General features: G+C 43.3%; 1 protein-coding gene across 13 annotated transcripts in view; it reads right to left on the bottom strand.

The window, feature by feature from the left end:
- The window catches only part of LOC139415226 (spectrin repeat containing, nuclear envelope 2a), a 226,507-nt gene that overhangs the window by 114,003 nt on the left and 95,075 nt on the right, over positions 1-17,429 (bottom strand). For all 13 annotated transcript variants that reach the window (XM_071163142.1, XM_071163152.1, XM_071163147.1 and 10 more), the window contains 9 exons: positions 16,573-16,717; positions 15,989-16,189; positions 13,588-13,847; positions 7,771-7,921; positions 4,961-5,107; positions 4,424-4,564; positions 4,023-4,205; positions 3,139-3,276; positions 2,255-2,440 (listed from right to left, as the gene is read on the bottom strand). In XM_071163142.1, the coding sequence (XP_071019243.1) occupies positions 2,255-2,440; positions 3,139-3,276; positions 4,023-4,205; positions 4,424-4,564; positions 4,961-5,107; positions 7,771-7,921; positions 13,588-13,847; positions 15,989-16,189; positions 16,573-16,717 (1,552 nt within the window). The remainder of the gene's footprint in view (positions 1-2,254; positions 2,441-3,138; positions 3,277-4,022; positions 4,206-4,423; positions 4,565-4,960; positions 5,108-7,770; positions 7,922-13,587; positions 13,848-15,988; positions 16,190-16,572; positions 16,718-17,429) is intronic.

The following is a 17,429-nucleotide window of genomic DNA, read 5'->3' as shown; positions in this document are numbered from 1 at the left end:
TAAAATGAGATAGAAATGATGTCGACATTGTAATGGACCAATACCTTTTGAAATAGCTGCCCTTTTTCGGGCCCTGCAAATTGCTTTTGACTAACTAAAAAAAATCTGTGCGGTCCTCTGGTGAATTCTGATATCCTGATTTTTTTTTAACCTTTATTTAACTAGGCAAGTCAGTTAAGAACAAATTCTTATTTTCAATGACGGCCTAGGAACAGTGGGTTAAACTGCCTGTTCAGGGGCAGAACTACAGATTTGTACCTTGTCAGCTCGGGGATTTGAAATTGCAACCTTTCGGTTACTAGTCCAACGCTCTAACCACTAGGCTACCCTGCCGCCCCGATGTGGCCCTCGAGACGATATCATTGCACACCCCTACCATAACAGGTGTCAGACATTTTCACTTTACGTAGTAACTTCTATTGAAGGGATAGAACAGCACAGTGGTGTTCAACCTTTTTGGCTACTGTAACCCCAATCACTTTGCTCTGCTCAAAGTTCCCCCTCGTGCAAACAACCATACAGCACATTCAGAAAGTATTCAGACCCCTTGAGTTTTTCCAAATTTTGTTACGTTACAGCCTTGTTCTAAAATGGCTAACTTTAAAAAAAAATCAATCTACACACAATACTCCATTATGACAAAGCTAAAACAAGATTTTTGAAATGTTTGCAAATGTATTCAAATGTTTAGGTACCCTTGCCCAGATCTGTGCCAAGACACAATCCTGTCGAAGCTCTACGGACAATTCCTTTGAATTCATGTCTTGGTTTTTGTTCTGACGTGCACTGTCAACTGTGGGACCTTATATAGACAGGTGTGTGCCTTTCCAAATCATGTCCAATCAAGTTGTAGAAACATCTCAAGGATGATCAATGGAAACAGGATGCACCTGAGCGTAATTTCGAGACTCGTAGCAAAGGGTCTGAATAACTATGTAAATAAGGTATCTGTTTATTTTTAATAAAGTTGCAAAAATGTCTAAAAACCTGTTTTTACTTTGTCATTATGGGGTATTGTGTTTAGATGGATGAGGAAATGTTTTTATTTCATCTATTTTAAAATAAAATGTGGAAAAGGGGAATGGGTCTGAAAACTGTTCCTATAAATCTTCACAAAGCATTTGTATACTTTACCACTGTATTACATTTAATTTACTTTTAAAGGGTTAGTCCAACATTATTTCTTCCTTTAAAATGTTTCTACAAAGGAAGTAATCTATAGGCCAGGGGTGGCTGCAAATTACACTCAGTACATTGCAGTTACTCCTGGCATAAACTACTTCTAAGGCAAGAAGAACATTAAAAAAGTATGAAATTAGGATGAACTGTTGCTTTAAAACAAAAAGAAGACAAAAGAGAAAGGGGATGAAAAATAGCTCCTAAATTATTCAAGACAAACCAAAGGAAAAGACATGCCATGAAGTGAGAGGCGGTCCCCAAAAAATGATCTTCTTTCCTTTGTTTTCATACTTTAGTAAATATTTTCTGTACTATTTATTCATTTCTTTTGGCTTTTTGAATTTTCAATTTTTGTCTCTACCTTCTTGCCCTTTGTGCTGTCGTCTGTGTCAGAATAACATTTGTACCACATTTTGTGCTGCTGCCATGTTGCTTCCATGCTATGTTGTCTTCGGTCTCTCTTCATGTGGTGTATCTGCTGTCGTGATGTGTGTTTTGTCCCCCAATTTTGTTTTTGAAATTCCAGCCTCCCTCCCGGCAGGAGGCCTTTTGCCTTTTGGTAGGCCGTCATTGTAAATAAGATTTTGTTCTTAACTGATTTGCCTAGTTAAATAAATGTTATAAATAAAGGTGAAATAAAATAAATACAAAATGATCAATAGAAATGAATTTATTAGCATCAAAAGTTTGTGTGTGAGTTGTTTTTCTGTTTCAGACCAAGACCAAGTGTGCTCGATCAAATTTAGCCTAGACACGCAGTGGAATGTTCCATTGAAACTCACTAGCATTAGCCACAGCAGTTCTTATTAAATGTAATACGGGGAGGAGACACAATGCATTCTGAGGGAGGGTGAAACTCTTCTATTGAGGCTGTTGATAGACAACCTTACTCTCTTTCCACAAACACCCAGTTTGAAGCATCACGCTCACGGTTACACTCACTCAGACTCCCTTGCCCCAATCCTAACCTTAACCATTAGCAGTGGAGTCTGATCCTATTTCTGTACCTAGGGGAAACTTGACCCTGGAGCTACTAGTACCCCCTATTGAGAACCACTGCAATGGAGGGTCTTACCGGAGTGACGTGCAGCAGCTGGTCCAATGGCCCCATGATGTTATGCTGCATGGCGGTGACTTGGCGTTCGGTCTGGACTAGCTTATCCTCCATAGCAGTGGTGTGACACACAGCAGAGATGTCCACCAACACAGGTCCAAAGCCCACCAGAGTGGCCCGGATACGCTCCGAGTCATCCAGCACCATCTGTGATGTGGGGTTACAGAACATGGACACATGAGTGCACACCCGCATGCACACATACATGTACATACAAACACATACCTAGAAACACAGACTTACATACCTACATGAGCACACATACACTATCTACAAGCCATAAGACTGCTGAACACTTAAACTGGAATTAGCACACACACACACACACTTATGCTACACACACACATCCCAAATTCTGCTACCAGACTCTTATGATTGCAAAATACTGCACAATTTAAACTCTTGCCCCCAATCCCCCCTTCCCCAAAATACATGTAAATATTGGACTAAATAAATTGTGCCTGCCTGTATAATACTTATGCTAAAAAAATGTATTCTATTCTACTTCTACCATTTACTTTATGTTCGTATTCTTATATTTTATTATTTCTTATTGTTGTTGCATTGTCGAAAAATAACGAGTAGGTAAGCATCTAGTTGGACAGTGTATACCATGTGTATCCCGTACATATGACTAAAAAACATAAACATAGAAACACACTCGAACACGGACAGCTCTACTACACAGCGGATTGGGAAAGTATTCAGCCACCTTGATTTTTTTCCACATTTTGTTTTACGAATGCACTGTATTTCAATTCAGAACTACCAGCAGTGTTCTACAATCCAGGGGATTGCGTGTATGTACATGTGAGTGTGCGTCTGTGTGTGTGCAGTGGACTGGCCTGCAGTGTGTTGGTCTGGCTCTGGAGGCTCCTGGCTGTGGTGTAGGTGCCGGGAGCGTCTAGCCAGGACTGGGATTCTTCTAGCCAGCAGCCAGCACGATGGATAATATCGTTATACTCCTGGAGGCAGGCAGGGATCTGACAGGGGATGGGACAGTGAAATTCCACAAATTGACTTTTACCTCATGAAGCTGGTTGAGAGAATGCCAAGAGTGTACAAAGCTGTCATCAAGGCAAATGGTGGCTACTTTGAAGAATCTCAAATATAAAATATATTTTGATTTGTTTAACTCTTTTTTGGTTACTACATGATTCCATATGTGTTATTTCATAGGGTTGATGTCTTCACTATTATTTTACAATGTATAAAATATTCAAAATAAAGAAAAACCCTGGAATGAGTAGGTGTCCAAACTTTTGACTGGTACTAATTTTCATTCATGGACATAAGACTAAAATCACCAGGAAATTAGCTCTGTGATTTTAATTTAGGAAATCTGCTCCCAAGTGTTCGCTCGAATGAATAGAGAGGCAAATGTGATCGTATCCCAATGTAATCAAGGTTAGAAATGATCCTGTTTTTGTCAAATACTATATATGTTTGGGATTCTTGTGGTCAATTTTGCAGTGTACAAATGATTTATAACTATGTTCTGGCCCACGACCATCCGCTCAAGGAAAAATCATCCCACGGCAATATGTAATTATGGAACCCCTGGCATTGGGCATAGGAACTGAAATAAATGGAGGAAAAAAAACAGTAAACTGAAATTGTGCTGTTTTGGAAGAACCAGTTGAGGAATGCTGTAATTATAAGATACAACCACATGGTGAACATGGTGAAAGGCCGATCTGAGGGTAAGGTTGAGCTACTCCTCTCTCACCTTGCTGAGGAAGGCAGTGCGCTGCTCAGCCTTCTGGGCCGTGTCCTGGTAGAGCTGAAGTGGCTGGGTGATCTGGTCCATGAGGAGTTGGGCCTGCTCCGGCTCCTCCTCGGCTGCCTCCTGCACCTCGCCCTCCAGGAGGGCCAGCCGGCCGTGCCACTGGTCCAGCTGGTCCCATACGAACTGGACAAAAATATAATGTTGTCATGATATCAATCAGGTAACAATCAATCCCATGTACTTATAAGTCCTTTTGTTTTTACAATAGTTGTCACAAAATGCTTTTCAATGACTTGGCCTAGAGCCAGGTTAGGAACAATCACACACACTAGGTTGATTGTTTCAGGGGAAGAACACACGTATGCATACAAACACGGAGACACACACACACAATCACACACCTTTAGCACATGTTCAGCCTCGGACACAGAGGAGCTCTTCCGCTGCAGCAATGTCTGGACCTCTTCTAGCCCGACACGGATCTCCCCCATTCTGCTACTCAGCCTATTGAGTGGGCTGCTCTTCTCCAGGGCTTGGCCAACCTGGTAAATACACACAAGCATATGCACACACGTGCGTGCACACAAACACACAAATCATCCTTAAAGTCCCAACTAGCCAGGTTTTTACTCAGAAACCAGTGTTGGGATTGTGTTGGGCTCAATCCCATATCCATGAAACTTGCTCGATGTTTATTATGTGGACTTTTTGATTAATTCGCTGAGTTTCAATTCCCTTCCACAATTGACTGAACTGAGATGGAATTGACCCCAAAACTGCTCTACCAAGGTCTACCAAGGTTGAAGTTGCCCCTAGATGCTGATCTTACATCAGTATTGCATTTTCTCCACTAACGGTTAAGGTTAGGATTGGGGGAAGGGACGCTGATCCTAGATCTGTACCTATCAGCCACCACCACCACCCTTTATCCCCGTTACCTTCTCCTCCATGTCCTGCAGAGAGCCAGTGACTTCCTGCAGCTGTCTCTCCACCTCCGGAGGTGTAACAGCGGCATACTTTGTCCCAACACACTCCATGATGGACTGTAACCTGGCCCTCAGGGAACCCAACTCCACTCTGACCTCCTGTAGAAAGAAAGAGAGACAGAGAGGGGAGAGAAAGGGTGAGAGAGAGAACAAGGAGAAATAGAGAACGAGAGAAGGAGAGAGAGAGAGATGTCCACGCCCCGACAGAAATCTAATTAGCGTAATAAAAGAATGCCCATAACAATCTGTGAGTTTAAGCTAGAGATATATGTTTCTTTGCATTGGATGTGTTTCAATCCACCACATCTGGTGACATCCCAAAAATTGGTCTTCTCACAAAATCGTCTTTAGTGTCCGAGCGGTTTAGCCTACAAACTAAACTAAATATTGTCACGGCCGTCGTTGGAAAGAGACAGCGTGGTCAGCGTACATTTTATTTTAAAATGTCGTCAACAAAACAACAAACGAAAGAAACAACCGTGAACCTTACAGGGCTTTAGTGCCACAAACAAAGTTAACTACTCACAATCACAGGTGGAAAAAAGGGATGCCTAAGTATGGTTCCCAATCAGAGACAACGATAGACAGCTGTCCCTGATTGAGAACCATACCCGGCCAAAACAAAGAAATACAAAACATAGAAAATAGAACATAGAATGCCCACCCCACATCACACCCTGACCTAACCAAATAGAGAAATAAAACGGCTCTAAGGTCAGGGCATGACAGTACCCCCCCCCCCCCCCCAAGGTGCGGACTCCGGCCGCAAAACCTGAAGGGTCCGGGTGGGCATCTATCCGTGGTGGCGGCTCTGGTACGAGACGTAGACCCCACTCCACCTTTGGCTCACCCCGCATTGGTGGCGCCTCTGGTGTGGGGACCCTTGCCGCCGGCCCCGGACTGGGGGACCCTCGTTGCGGGCCCCGGACTGGGGGCCCCGGACTGGAGTCCGTCGCTGGAGACTTCGGACTGGAGACCGTTGCTGGAGGTGCCGGACTGGAGACTGTCGTTGGAGGCTTCGTGCCATGGATCACCACTGGAGGCTTCTTGCCATGGATCATCACTGGAGGCTTCGTGCCATGGATCATCACTGGAGGCTTCTTGCCATGGATCATCGCTTCGTGCCATGGATCATCACTGGAGGCTTCTTGCCATGGATCATCACTGGAGGATTCGTGCCATGGATCATCACTGGAGGCTTCGTGCCATGGATCATCACTGGAGGCTTCGTGCCATGGATCATCACTGGAGGCTTCTTGCCATGGATCATCACTGGAGTGGAGAGACACACAGGAGGCCTGGCTCTGGGAGCAGGCACAGGACTCACCAGGCTGGGGAGATATACAGAAGGCTTTGTCCTTGGCAGAGGCACCGGATACACTGTGCCGTGGAGGCGCACTGGAGGTCTCGAGCTTAGAGCCTGCACAACCCGTCCTTATCTTCGCCCTCCAAGTGCGGGGCGCTGGCACTGGACGCACTGGGCTGTACAGACATACCGGAGACACAGTGTGCAGAGCCGGCGCAGGATATCCTGGGCCGAAGAGACGCACTGGAGACCAGACGCGCTGAGCCGGCACCATCCATTCTGGCTGGATGCTCACCCTGGCCCGGCAGATGCGGGGAGCTGGGATGTAGCGCATCGGGCTGTGAACGTGCACTGGAGACACTGTGCGCTCCACCGCATAACACGGTGCCTGACCAGTATGGGAAGTACTGTATATGGACACGACACTGTAGTGAATCTGTTATTCAATGCGTAACATTCTAACTCAAATAGCAAAATTATCCTTGGTATGACCTTCTTAAAACAATTCCATATAATTTAGACCCTCCCTTCACCGGCTTATACTCTTATGGTTTTTTTAACTGTCTGCAAAAACAGCCTTCTTAAGCGCAGAAAACTCTTCTGAATCTAATGAGACATTAAGGATCTGTGGTTTCCACTTAAAAGTTTTCAGGTAAAGTAACTGCAGAATTTATTGAGGAGAGTTCAAAAGATGCTCGGGTCAGCGGGAGGAGAAAGGAATCTCCAACCAAATAATTAGAATGACTGGGATACACATAACAGGACTATTTATAACGTATGAGTCATGAATTGACTGAGGAGGGTCAAGATGTAGCCTATTTAAAGGGAAATACATTTTGTATTTAATTTCATGGTATCCAATATGTAGTTACAGTCTTGTCTCATCGCTGCAATTCCCGTACGAACTCGGGAGAGGCGAAGGACAAGAGCCGTGCGTCCTCCGAAACACAACGCAACCATGCCGCACTGCTTCTTGACACAATGCCCACTTAACCCGGAAGCCAGCCGCACCAATGTGTCGGAGGAAACACTGTACACCTGGCGACCGTGTCAGCGTGCACTGCGCCCGGCCCGCCAAAGGAGTCGCTAGTGCACGATGGGACAAGGACATCCCTGTCGGCCAAACCCTCCCCTAACCTGGACGACGCTGGGCCCTTTTGTGCGCTGCCCCATGGGTCTCCCGGTCGCGGCCAGCTGTGACAGAGCCTGGACTCGAACCGAGAATCTCTAGTGGCACAGCTAGCACTGCAATGTGGCAGTGCCTTAGACCACTGCGCTACTCGGGAGGCTTTCAACTTAATGCTAACAATGGCTAAAGTTAGCTGAAGTTTGTAGTAGCTGTTACAAGAAAACAAAACCATGTTTTATAGTTTCTTCTGGCCCATACAATAAATTCCTCTCTCGCTCTCTCTAGTCTCTAAATAAAGAATACAGTGCATTTCCCCCAGTAGCTCACCTTGAGTTGGCGTGTGCTGGGGTGGGACACCAGAATGGAGAGCAGGGTACCCACTCGCTGCTCCACCTCTCCGATCTGCTCTTGCAAGCGCTCCCTCTCCTGCTCCTCTGAAAGCGCCGCACTCCGGACCAGCATGCTCCGCTCTCTCAGGCTGTGTGGGCACAATGTCACCCTCACAATGTTAAAGGTAGGCTCAGCAATATGACATCATCATACACTGTCGTAGGGCAACTTTCTAGACTTTACACAAAGAAGAAGAGGCAAAGGCAGATGCCGGACTGCGCCTCTATTTCTGTCAGCGTGAAAATGGAAATGGGTTTTATTTTGTATAGAGGTGTTATGACTCTCCTGTGAGGATCCAAAAGTTCAGGTTACAGTGAGTCCGCTCTACAGCGCCCTCTCTCTCCCACAGCAGGGGAGAGGGATGGAGTTTGGATGGAGTTGGCCAGTCGTATGACAGTCGTAAATACTTTGCAGAAACTCTGCGTTTGGGCTCTGCAGGATGGAGGGGAAATAACCTTTTTAGTAGAAGGAGTGGATAATGACACAACATTCCTAACACATATAATGTGGGAAACGGTTGGTGGGGCTTGAAACAAAAATCACGTCAAATGAGTCGTTGTTTGCGATACCATTAAGGTCGGAATAACCAAATAACGGTAACTCGACAAATGTATACGTCCCAGTTATCAGATTGACATCTAAATGTTGTGGAACTTATATGATTAAATATGAAACTATTTGTGAGAAGATGAAATATGATTTTACCCTTCTAAATGAGAGAATAGTTTTTCATGTGAAGTTTTACCCAGTCAGTAACCACGCCACATGAGCACAGACCTTGTGGCAACATGATGGAACCGCCCTCCAAGGAGAAGTCATAAAAGGACCGCTAACAAAATGTACATTAGACCAGAGAACGTGAGGACGAGCCATGCGTTGAAATGGTTGGAATCTCTACAGACCAGTATACGGACGGTAAGCCGGGTGTGTAAAATGGTTAGACTCTACCAGACCAGCGTGACCGACAGCGTGAGCTGAAAGGTACGAAATGGTTAGAAACTCTGAAACTTTAAACAGAGAAGAAGAAAATCTCTACCAGACTAGACAGTGGAAAGCGGTGGCTACACTGCTGAGAAATGGTTTAAAACTAAAGACCAGCCGAAGTACAGCGTGAACTGGATATGGAAAAATGGTTTGACACTACAATACCAGAAAATGGTAAGGCCCTCTGAAACTCTCTCTCTCTCGAAGAAGAAGAAGAAGAAGAAGAAGAAGAAGACTACACAGGAACATTCAGTCTGCAGCTGTTTATGCACTGTTAGCCTAGAAAACTCGAACGAAGACAAGAGACAAAGAGCAATTTCTTCTCACCACTAAACACTTGAAGTCGGAAGTTTACATACACCTTAGCCAAATACATTTAAACTCTGTTTTTCACAATTCCTGACATTTAATCCTAGTAAAAAAAATATGTCTTAGTCAGTTAGGATCACCACTTTATTGTAAGAATGTTAAATGTCAGAATAATAGCAGAGAGAATTATTTATTTCTATTTATTTATTATTATTATGATTTTTATTTATTTATTTCAGATTTATTTCAGCTTTTATTTCTTTCATCACATTCCCAGTGAGTCAGAAGTTAACATACACTCAATTAGTATTTGATAGCATTGCCTTTAAATTGTTTAACTTGGGTCAAACGTTTCAGGGAGCCTTCCCCAAGCTTTCCACAATAAGTTGGGTGAATTTTGGCCCATTTATCCTGACAGAGCTGGTGTAACTAAGTCAGGTTTGTAGGCCTCCTGGCTCGCACACGCTTTTTCAGTTCTGCCCAAAAATGTTCTATGGGATTGAGGTCAGGGCTTTGTGCTGGCCACTCCAATACCCTGACTTTGATGTCCTTAAGCCATTTTGCCACAACTTTGGAAGCATGCTTGGGGTCATTGTCCATTTGGAAGACCCATTTGCAACCAAGCTTTAACATCCTGGTGATGTCTTGAGATGTTGCTTCAATATGTCCACATAATTTTCCTCGCTAATGATGGCATCTATTTTGTGAAGTTCAGCAGTCCCTCCTGCAGCAAAGCACCCCCACAACATGATGCTGCCACCCCCGTGCTTCATGGTTGGGATGGTGTTCTTCGGGTTGCAAGCCTCCCCCTTTTTCCTCCAAACATAACGATGGTCATTAAGGCCAAACAGTTTTTTTGGTTTCATCAGACCAGAGGACATTTCTCTAAAAAGTATGATCTTTGTCCCCATGTGCAGTTTTTTTATTGCGGTTTTGGAGCAGAGGCTTCTTCCTTGCTGAGCTGCCTTTCAAGTTATGTCGATATAGGACTCGCTTTACTGTGGATATAGATACTTTTGTACCTATTTCCTCCAGCATCTTCACAAGGTCGTTTGCTGTTGTTCTGGGATTGATTTGTACTTTTCGCAGGAGACAGAACGCGTCTCCTTACTTAGGGAAGAACCAGACTTGTGGAGCTCTACAATTTATTTTCTGAGGACTTGGCTGATTTCTTTTGATTTTCACATGATGTCAAGCAAAGAGACACTGAGTTTGAAGGAAGGCCTTGAAATACATCCACAGGTACACCTCCAATTGACACAGATGATGTCAATTATCCTATCAGAAGCTTCTGAAGCCATGATGACATTTTCTGGAATTTTACAAGCTGTTTAAAGGCACAGTCAACTTAGTGTACATAAACTTCTGACCCACTGGAATTGTGATACAGTGAATTATAAGTGAAATAATCTGTCTGTAAACAATTGTTGAAAATATTACTTGTGTCATCCACAAAGTAGATGTTCTAACCGACTTGCCAAAACAATAATTTGTTAACAAGAAATTTGTGGAGTAGTTAAAAAACAAGTTTTAAGGACCACAACCTAAGTGTATGTAAACTTCCGACTTCAACTGTAGGTATCTCTAGGGTATCTTTTCCAAATAAACAGAGTGAAGGTCAAGGACCGTTGAACACGGCGTGGTACACCTCTGGAAGACCCATTCCAACAGACACTCATAGACCAACCTACAACAACTACAAAGGACATGGTGACCTCTGGTGGACAACCAGAGACTTACACTATCAGAGACTGTCTGTTGACTGACTCCACAGACTGATCGGGCGTTTTCAACAGAGAGAGACGAAAAAGACATACAAGCGTAAATATGTGTTGCATTTCTAAATCCGAATGAGCGGTTGTTAGGGTGCTAAATGTCGATATTTACGATGAGCGTATTATTCAACTGTATGTACGATAGTGGAATTCCGTTGTCTCTTCTTCTCCCGCTCTTTCTTTCCCCACCCCTATTCATTGTGTACCAAGCGTCATATCGGGTTAGTCCACTAGGGACTTTTTATTGCATTATGTAGTAACCTAACCTGTGTGTGCGTTTATGTAATTCTGCGTGATTATTTAGTTAGTCAGTAAATAAATAATTAAGCCAATTTGTGTATCGCTGAGTCATCATGTAGACTAAGGTTGTGTATCGCTGAGTCATCATGTAGACTAGGGTTGTGTATCGCTGAGTCATCATGTAGACTAGGGTTGTGTATCGCTGAGTCATCATGTAGACTAGGGTTGTGTATCGCTGAGTCATCATGTAGACTAGGGTTGTGTATCGCTGAGTCATCATGTAGACTAGGGTTCGTGCAGATTTAACGGATTATGCAACGTTCAGAATGAGACTGATGAGGTTAATAAGAATTAATGAATTGACTGTGACTGATGTAAGACAAATTCATATCTTTAGAGTTTAGTCGGGAGATAGTAACTCGTTAAATAACTTTTCCCGTGTTGCCCCAAGATTACTAATGAGTTATGATTGATTGAATCATCGCAATAAAGAAATGTAGTTAATTGATTTGATAAAATAATCAAACACATTAATGATAGCAACGTCACGACGGAGGGCAATGGGAGAGCGTAGATTTTGGTCAACATAAAAATGTATTGCTAATTTGCTATATGAGACCTATTTGATTGAATAGACGTTTTTCGTAATGCTTAGGTTGTTATGAATGTACTGATTGATATAAGTGTACGTGCTTGATATCCCTCCAACCTAAAGAAAACCAATGTTACATCAGAGGTGTGCCTGTTATTCACATGCAAATCTGCCATCTAATTGACTAGAATGTTTCCACTTGCTCCCGCCCCTTCCAGCCTGCCTTTCGCCTTTACGGACACTGATTCACATTGTTAGAGTGGAGACTCCAATATCTTGTCAGTATATACAACCATTTTTGCTTCACAGACAACATTCCTTTCAGCATGCCCACGGGTGAGTTTTGGTAGATTTGAATTTTGTCATTGTAGATTTCAGCAGGAAGTCGCCCCACTGTGTAAGATGATGTCATTAAGCTCAGCATACCTTTAATAACCCGACAGTCCCCCGAAATCGGGCGTTAGAATTACTTTAAAATATATTTATGACTGACTGTATCGATTTCCCACCGTTTTTATAAGTCAGAAGACAGAAATCCAGACCTTCCTAGGACCACGTAAAGGTCCTTTGTCGAATACACTTGTATTTCCCTCTCTCTGGTGGTCGGCTGCATCATTACATCAATTTGTATCACTTCACTGTGACGTCACATCAAAGGGGAGGTCCTACGAAAAACATTTATCCAGCTCGACTGCTTCACAGCACAGACATGGCAAAGCAATTGCTGAATTTTGTCTCGAGCAGGCGAATCTAAATACTAAATACTTTTATATCTCTAGGATAAAGAACGCGACCAACACTCTTCCTTAAACCTAAAATAAGCAAAGAAGTAATTTTGTGTGGTTAGTCAAACTTTTTCTCTTTACGTCAGAGACAGACCCGTATTCCCAGATCGAAAACATCTAGCCCTTTACATAGCCCTTCCCTTTACATAGCCCTTCCCTTTACATAGCCCTTCCCTTTACATAGCCCTTCCCTTTACATAGCCCTTCCCTTTACATAGCCCTTCCCTTTACATAGCCCTTCACACACTGTTTAAATGGCCCAAATGTTGATTTAGACGTTCACAAATTTAACAGATTTTGACTATCACCAATATGTTTGGTAAAGTAAAAGAAGGTGAAATATTATGGGTAGAACTATATATAGGCATATTATAAAGTATAAAAAGGCTTATTCATTCACAATTATTTTATTTTGATCATATCTTCATATTTGAATATGTTTTAATATACTTGTATTGTGTACTTGATCATTTGGGTTGAAAAGTGCCTTTATCTCAGACATAAATAAACAATTCTAGGTGAAAGCTAAAGGTTATAGCTTTCTATGGGGGATGGGGTGGACAACACACACACTACTAAATTAATACAATTTTGCCCTCTTGCTAGATTGATGACTACAGCCATAGCAAAACAGTATAAAATGGCTGTCAGCTCAACTGGTTTAAATATTAATATCAAACTACGTGTATGTGCTTAAATGTTTCCAATAATCATATTGCCACTCATGGTGTGTAATAGTACATCTACTGTCAACATTTGTCAATAAACAGTGTTAATAAGCAGTGTCAATGTGATTGTTTGCACACCTTTGGCAAAGGCTCCAGGGTTCTTGTGCTGACATGTAATGTTTATGTAAAAAGTAAAAACATTTAAGTTTTTTCTGCATTGTGCTTTTCTGTTCCTGAGGTGTGTGTGCGTGTATGCAAGGATGTGTGCCATGTGAATTGTGTGGGTGAGTTTGGGAAGACAAGAGAGAGAAAGAGAGCGATAGAGAGAAAGTGAGGGAAATGGAAAGGGCACCTAATTTCAGAGTATTTGTCTTTCAAAGATTGTACTGTATCATCCTTACCTCCTAAAGCGCTCCTGCATGTCCCTCAGCCGTTGGCAGACTGGGACAGGGCTAGCTGCCTCCTGAGGGCTGGACACACCCAGGAGCTGGGAGAGCCGGAGCTCCAGGGAGGCCAGGAGTCGCTGCTCCCGCTCTAGTCCAGCCTGGTGCTGCTCCGTCTGCACTAACAGAACCATCGGGGCCCCCTGACCGGAGCATACTGCAGTGGGGTCCGACAGCTCACCCTGCAGCTTGTCCAGAGCACTGCTGCATCGAGCCATCTGTGACACCCAAAGGACACACAACCACAAACACATACAGTGCCTTCAGAAAATATTCAGACCCCTTGAATTTTTCCACATTTTGTTACATTACAGCCTTATTCTAAAATTGTTTCATCAACCTACACACACGACCCCATAAAGACAAAGCAAAAACAGTTATTTAGAATTTTTATAAAATTGCATTAAAAATAAAAAACAAAATATCACATTTACATAAATATTCAGGCCCTTTACTCAGTACTTTGTTGAAGCCCATTTGGCAGCAATTACAGCCTTGATTCTTCTTGAGTATGACACTGTATTTGGGGAGTTTCTCCCATTCTTCTCTGTAGATCCTCTCAAATTCTGTCAAGTTGGATGGGGAGCGTCGCTGCAGAGCTATTTTCAGGTCTCTCCAGAGATGTTAGATCGGGTTCAAGTCCGGGCTCTGGCTGCGCCCCTCAAAGACATTCAGAGGCTTGTCCTGAAACTACTCCTGCGTTGTCTTGGATGTGTGCTTAGGGTCGTTGTCCTGTTGGAAGTTGAACCTTTGCCCCAGTCGGAGGTCCTGAGCGTACTTTGCTCCGTTCATCTTTGCCTCGATCCTGACTAGTCTCCCAGTCACTGCAGCTGAAAAACCTCACAGCATGATGCTGCCACCACCATGCTTCACTGTAGGGATGGTGCCAGGTTTCCTCCAGGCATGACACTTGGCATTCAGGCCAAAGAGTTAAATCTTGGTTTCATCAGACCAGAGAATCTTGTTTCTCATGGTCTGAGAGTCTTTCGGTGCCTTTTGGAAAACTCCAAGTGGGCTGTCAAGGCTTCCGTCTGGCCACTCTACCATAAAGGCCTGATTGGTGGAGTGCTGCAGAGATGGTGGTCCTTCTGGAAGGTTCTCCCATCTCCATAGAGGAACTCTAGAGCTCTGTCAGAGTGACCATCAGGTTCTTGGTCACCTCCCTGAACAAGGCCCTTCTCCCCCGACTGCTCAGTTTGGTCGGCGGCCAGCTCTAGGAAGAGTCTTGGCGGTTCCAAACTTCTTCCATTTAAGAATATGGAGGCCACTGTGTTCATTGGAACCTTCAATGCTGCAGAAATGTTTTGGTACCCTTCCCCAGATCTGTGCCTCGACACAATCCTGTCTCTGCGCTCTACGGATAATTCCTTCGACTTCATGGCTTGGTTTTTGCTCTGACATGCATTGTCAACTGAAGGACCTTATATAGACAGGTGTGTGCCTTTACAAATCATGTCCAATCAATTTAATTTACCACAGATAGACTCCAATGAAGTTGTAGAAACATCTCAAGGATGATCAATGGAAACAGGATGCACCTGAGCTCAATTCTGAGTCTCATAGAAAAGGGTCTGAATTCTTATGTTAATAAGGTATTTCTGTTTTTTATTTTTAATCAATTTGCAAACATTTCTAAAAACCTGTTTTGCTTTGTCATTATGGGGTATTGTGTGTAGATTGGGGGCGGCAGGGTAGCCTAGTGGTTAGAGCATTGGACTAGTAACCGAAAGGTTGCAAGTTCAAATCCCCGAGCTGACAAGGTACAAAATCTGTCGTTCTGCCCCTGAACAGGCAGTTAACCCACTGTTCCTAGGCCGTCATTGAAAATAAGAATTTGTTCTTAACTGACTTGCCTAGTAAAATAAAGGTAAAAAAAAAAAAAAAAAAAAATTGCTGAGGATTTTTATTTATTTAATCAATTTTAGAATAAGGCTGTAACTTAACAAAATGTGGAAAAAGTCAAGGGGTCTGAATAATTTCCGAAGACACTGTATATTTACACATGGGCGTACAATACTACTACACACACTTTTGTACAAAAACAAACAAGGTATTTCCAAAGCCCTACACTTTGTGGATCAACAATGTATTACATTATTGCTGTTATGATGGTAAGAATGATCACCTTTATAATACACGTGTGTATACTTGTATACTACATATGCTACTCATGCGCCAGGTCTACTAAAAGGCTTCTATTTAATGGAGTGGTCATCCGGGTGAATCATGTAGTGCAGCAAAGAAAGGTGATGGCATCGCCCAAAAATGTATGTATTTATATGTAATATACCATATACTATATTACATTATGACCATTAAAGGAGCAGTTCACTGAAGATAGTTCAGTCACATGACTCACGCTCTTGGTGACGTCCCTCCACTCCGCCCCTCTCTGCTCCAAGCGTGTCCGGAGGAGGCTGATGCCGCACCGCAGTGCCGCCCAGCGCCTCCAGAGGGCACCCTGTGCCCCCTCGGAGCCCACACAGCACCCCCGCAGTGGGCACACCACCCTCAGCTCCTCCAGCTTCCCAGCTATAGACAGCACCTCCTCCGACAGGGTCTTCACATGAAGAGATGAATCAATCAAATGTATTGTATACAGAATATATCCCTTTCTTTTACAACATGTGTCACAAAGTGCTTTGTAGTGCAGCAAAGCTGTGGTGTGGCAGAGCTGTGGTGTAGTGGCAACACACATGTAGCTCACTGCCAGACACTGGGGTTAAATCCTCCCCTCTACCTTTTTCCCAGTCTCCACCTCAGTATCCCCTTGATATCTAAACTGTCTAAATTAAGCTTGAATTGCATGCTTTTAAAAAACAAGTGCTTTACAGTAACCTGGACTGTACCCCCGAAACATAAGCAGGAGAACAGAGGCAAGGAAAAACTCCCTAGTAGGAACAAACTCTGAGAAGAACCACCGACGCACAGCACTTCACACACCTTGGCTCTATCCTGTTGGTCAGCACAGTTGGCGTAGGATGTCACTTCCTGGGTGGCACACTCGGAGAGCCTTGATTCGTTTTTCTTCAGGATATGCCATACCTCCTCATGACACTTCTTGTGGAGGCTTTGTCTGTCTGCACACCTATGGAATAGATACAAAACAAACACGGTAACTGAAAATGGCCTGGTTTTAATGTTGTTTACATTTTCATGTTTTTTAAGTAATTGTGAAGCTAAAGGCTCATTTGTACTCTGGGTGGACAATTCGGATTTGGTTTGATTCTACTGTACTCTTTCACATGCACATAAATCAACATGTCTATTTTACATCAATGTAAATGTGCCAGTGTTAGAAGCTAATTTACATACAAAGTTCCCGAATCTTTAACTCTCTAATCTTATTTGATTCAATGCAACATAAAATTCATAGACATGAGCTGCATTCTCATCCAGGCATTAATTTAGTTCTCATCAAACAAGGGTGAACAGAGGGAAAAGTAACAAGTCACAAAAATTATATTTATTAGACTGCTGAACCTATTTGTCTCAATTACACCAACATTATATTTCAGCAGAGACTAGAGACATGGGTCTCGGAGTGCTAAACTCTGGTCAACGTGCAGTGTACGAATCATAACTATTCTGTTCCCATCCGCTCAGCACCCGCTCAGCAACCTGCCTAATTTAGTTGATTACCCCTGATATAAGTGGTCCCAGCGCTGTTCAATGTGTAAGTTGATGTTTTCTAAACTGTAATGCTTTGTGTTTTTTTGTTGTAAATGTGTCTGCAACTTTGGGTGCTGCTATTTTGGCCAGGTCTCTCTTGTAAAATAGATGATTCATCTCAATGAGAC

This window comes from Oncorhynchus clarkii, chromosome 8 (assembly GCF_045791955.1).
Source record: "Oncorhynchus clarkii lewisi isolate Uvic-CL-2024 chromosome 8, UVic_Ocla_1.0, whole genome shotgun sequence".
NCBI classification, from domain to species: Eukaryota; Metazoa; Chordata; class Actinopteri; order Salmoniformes; family Salmonidae; genus Oncorhynchus; species Oncorhynchus clarkii.
Note: the sequence above shows the minus strand (reverse complement) of the source record. Positions and strands in the feature narration are given on the sequence as shown.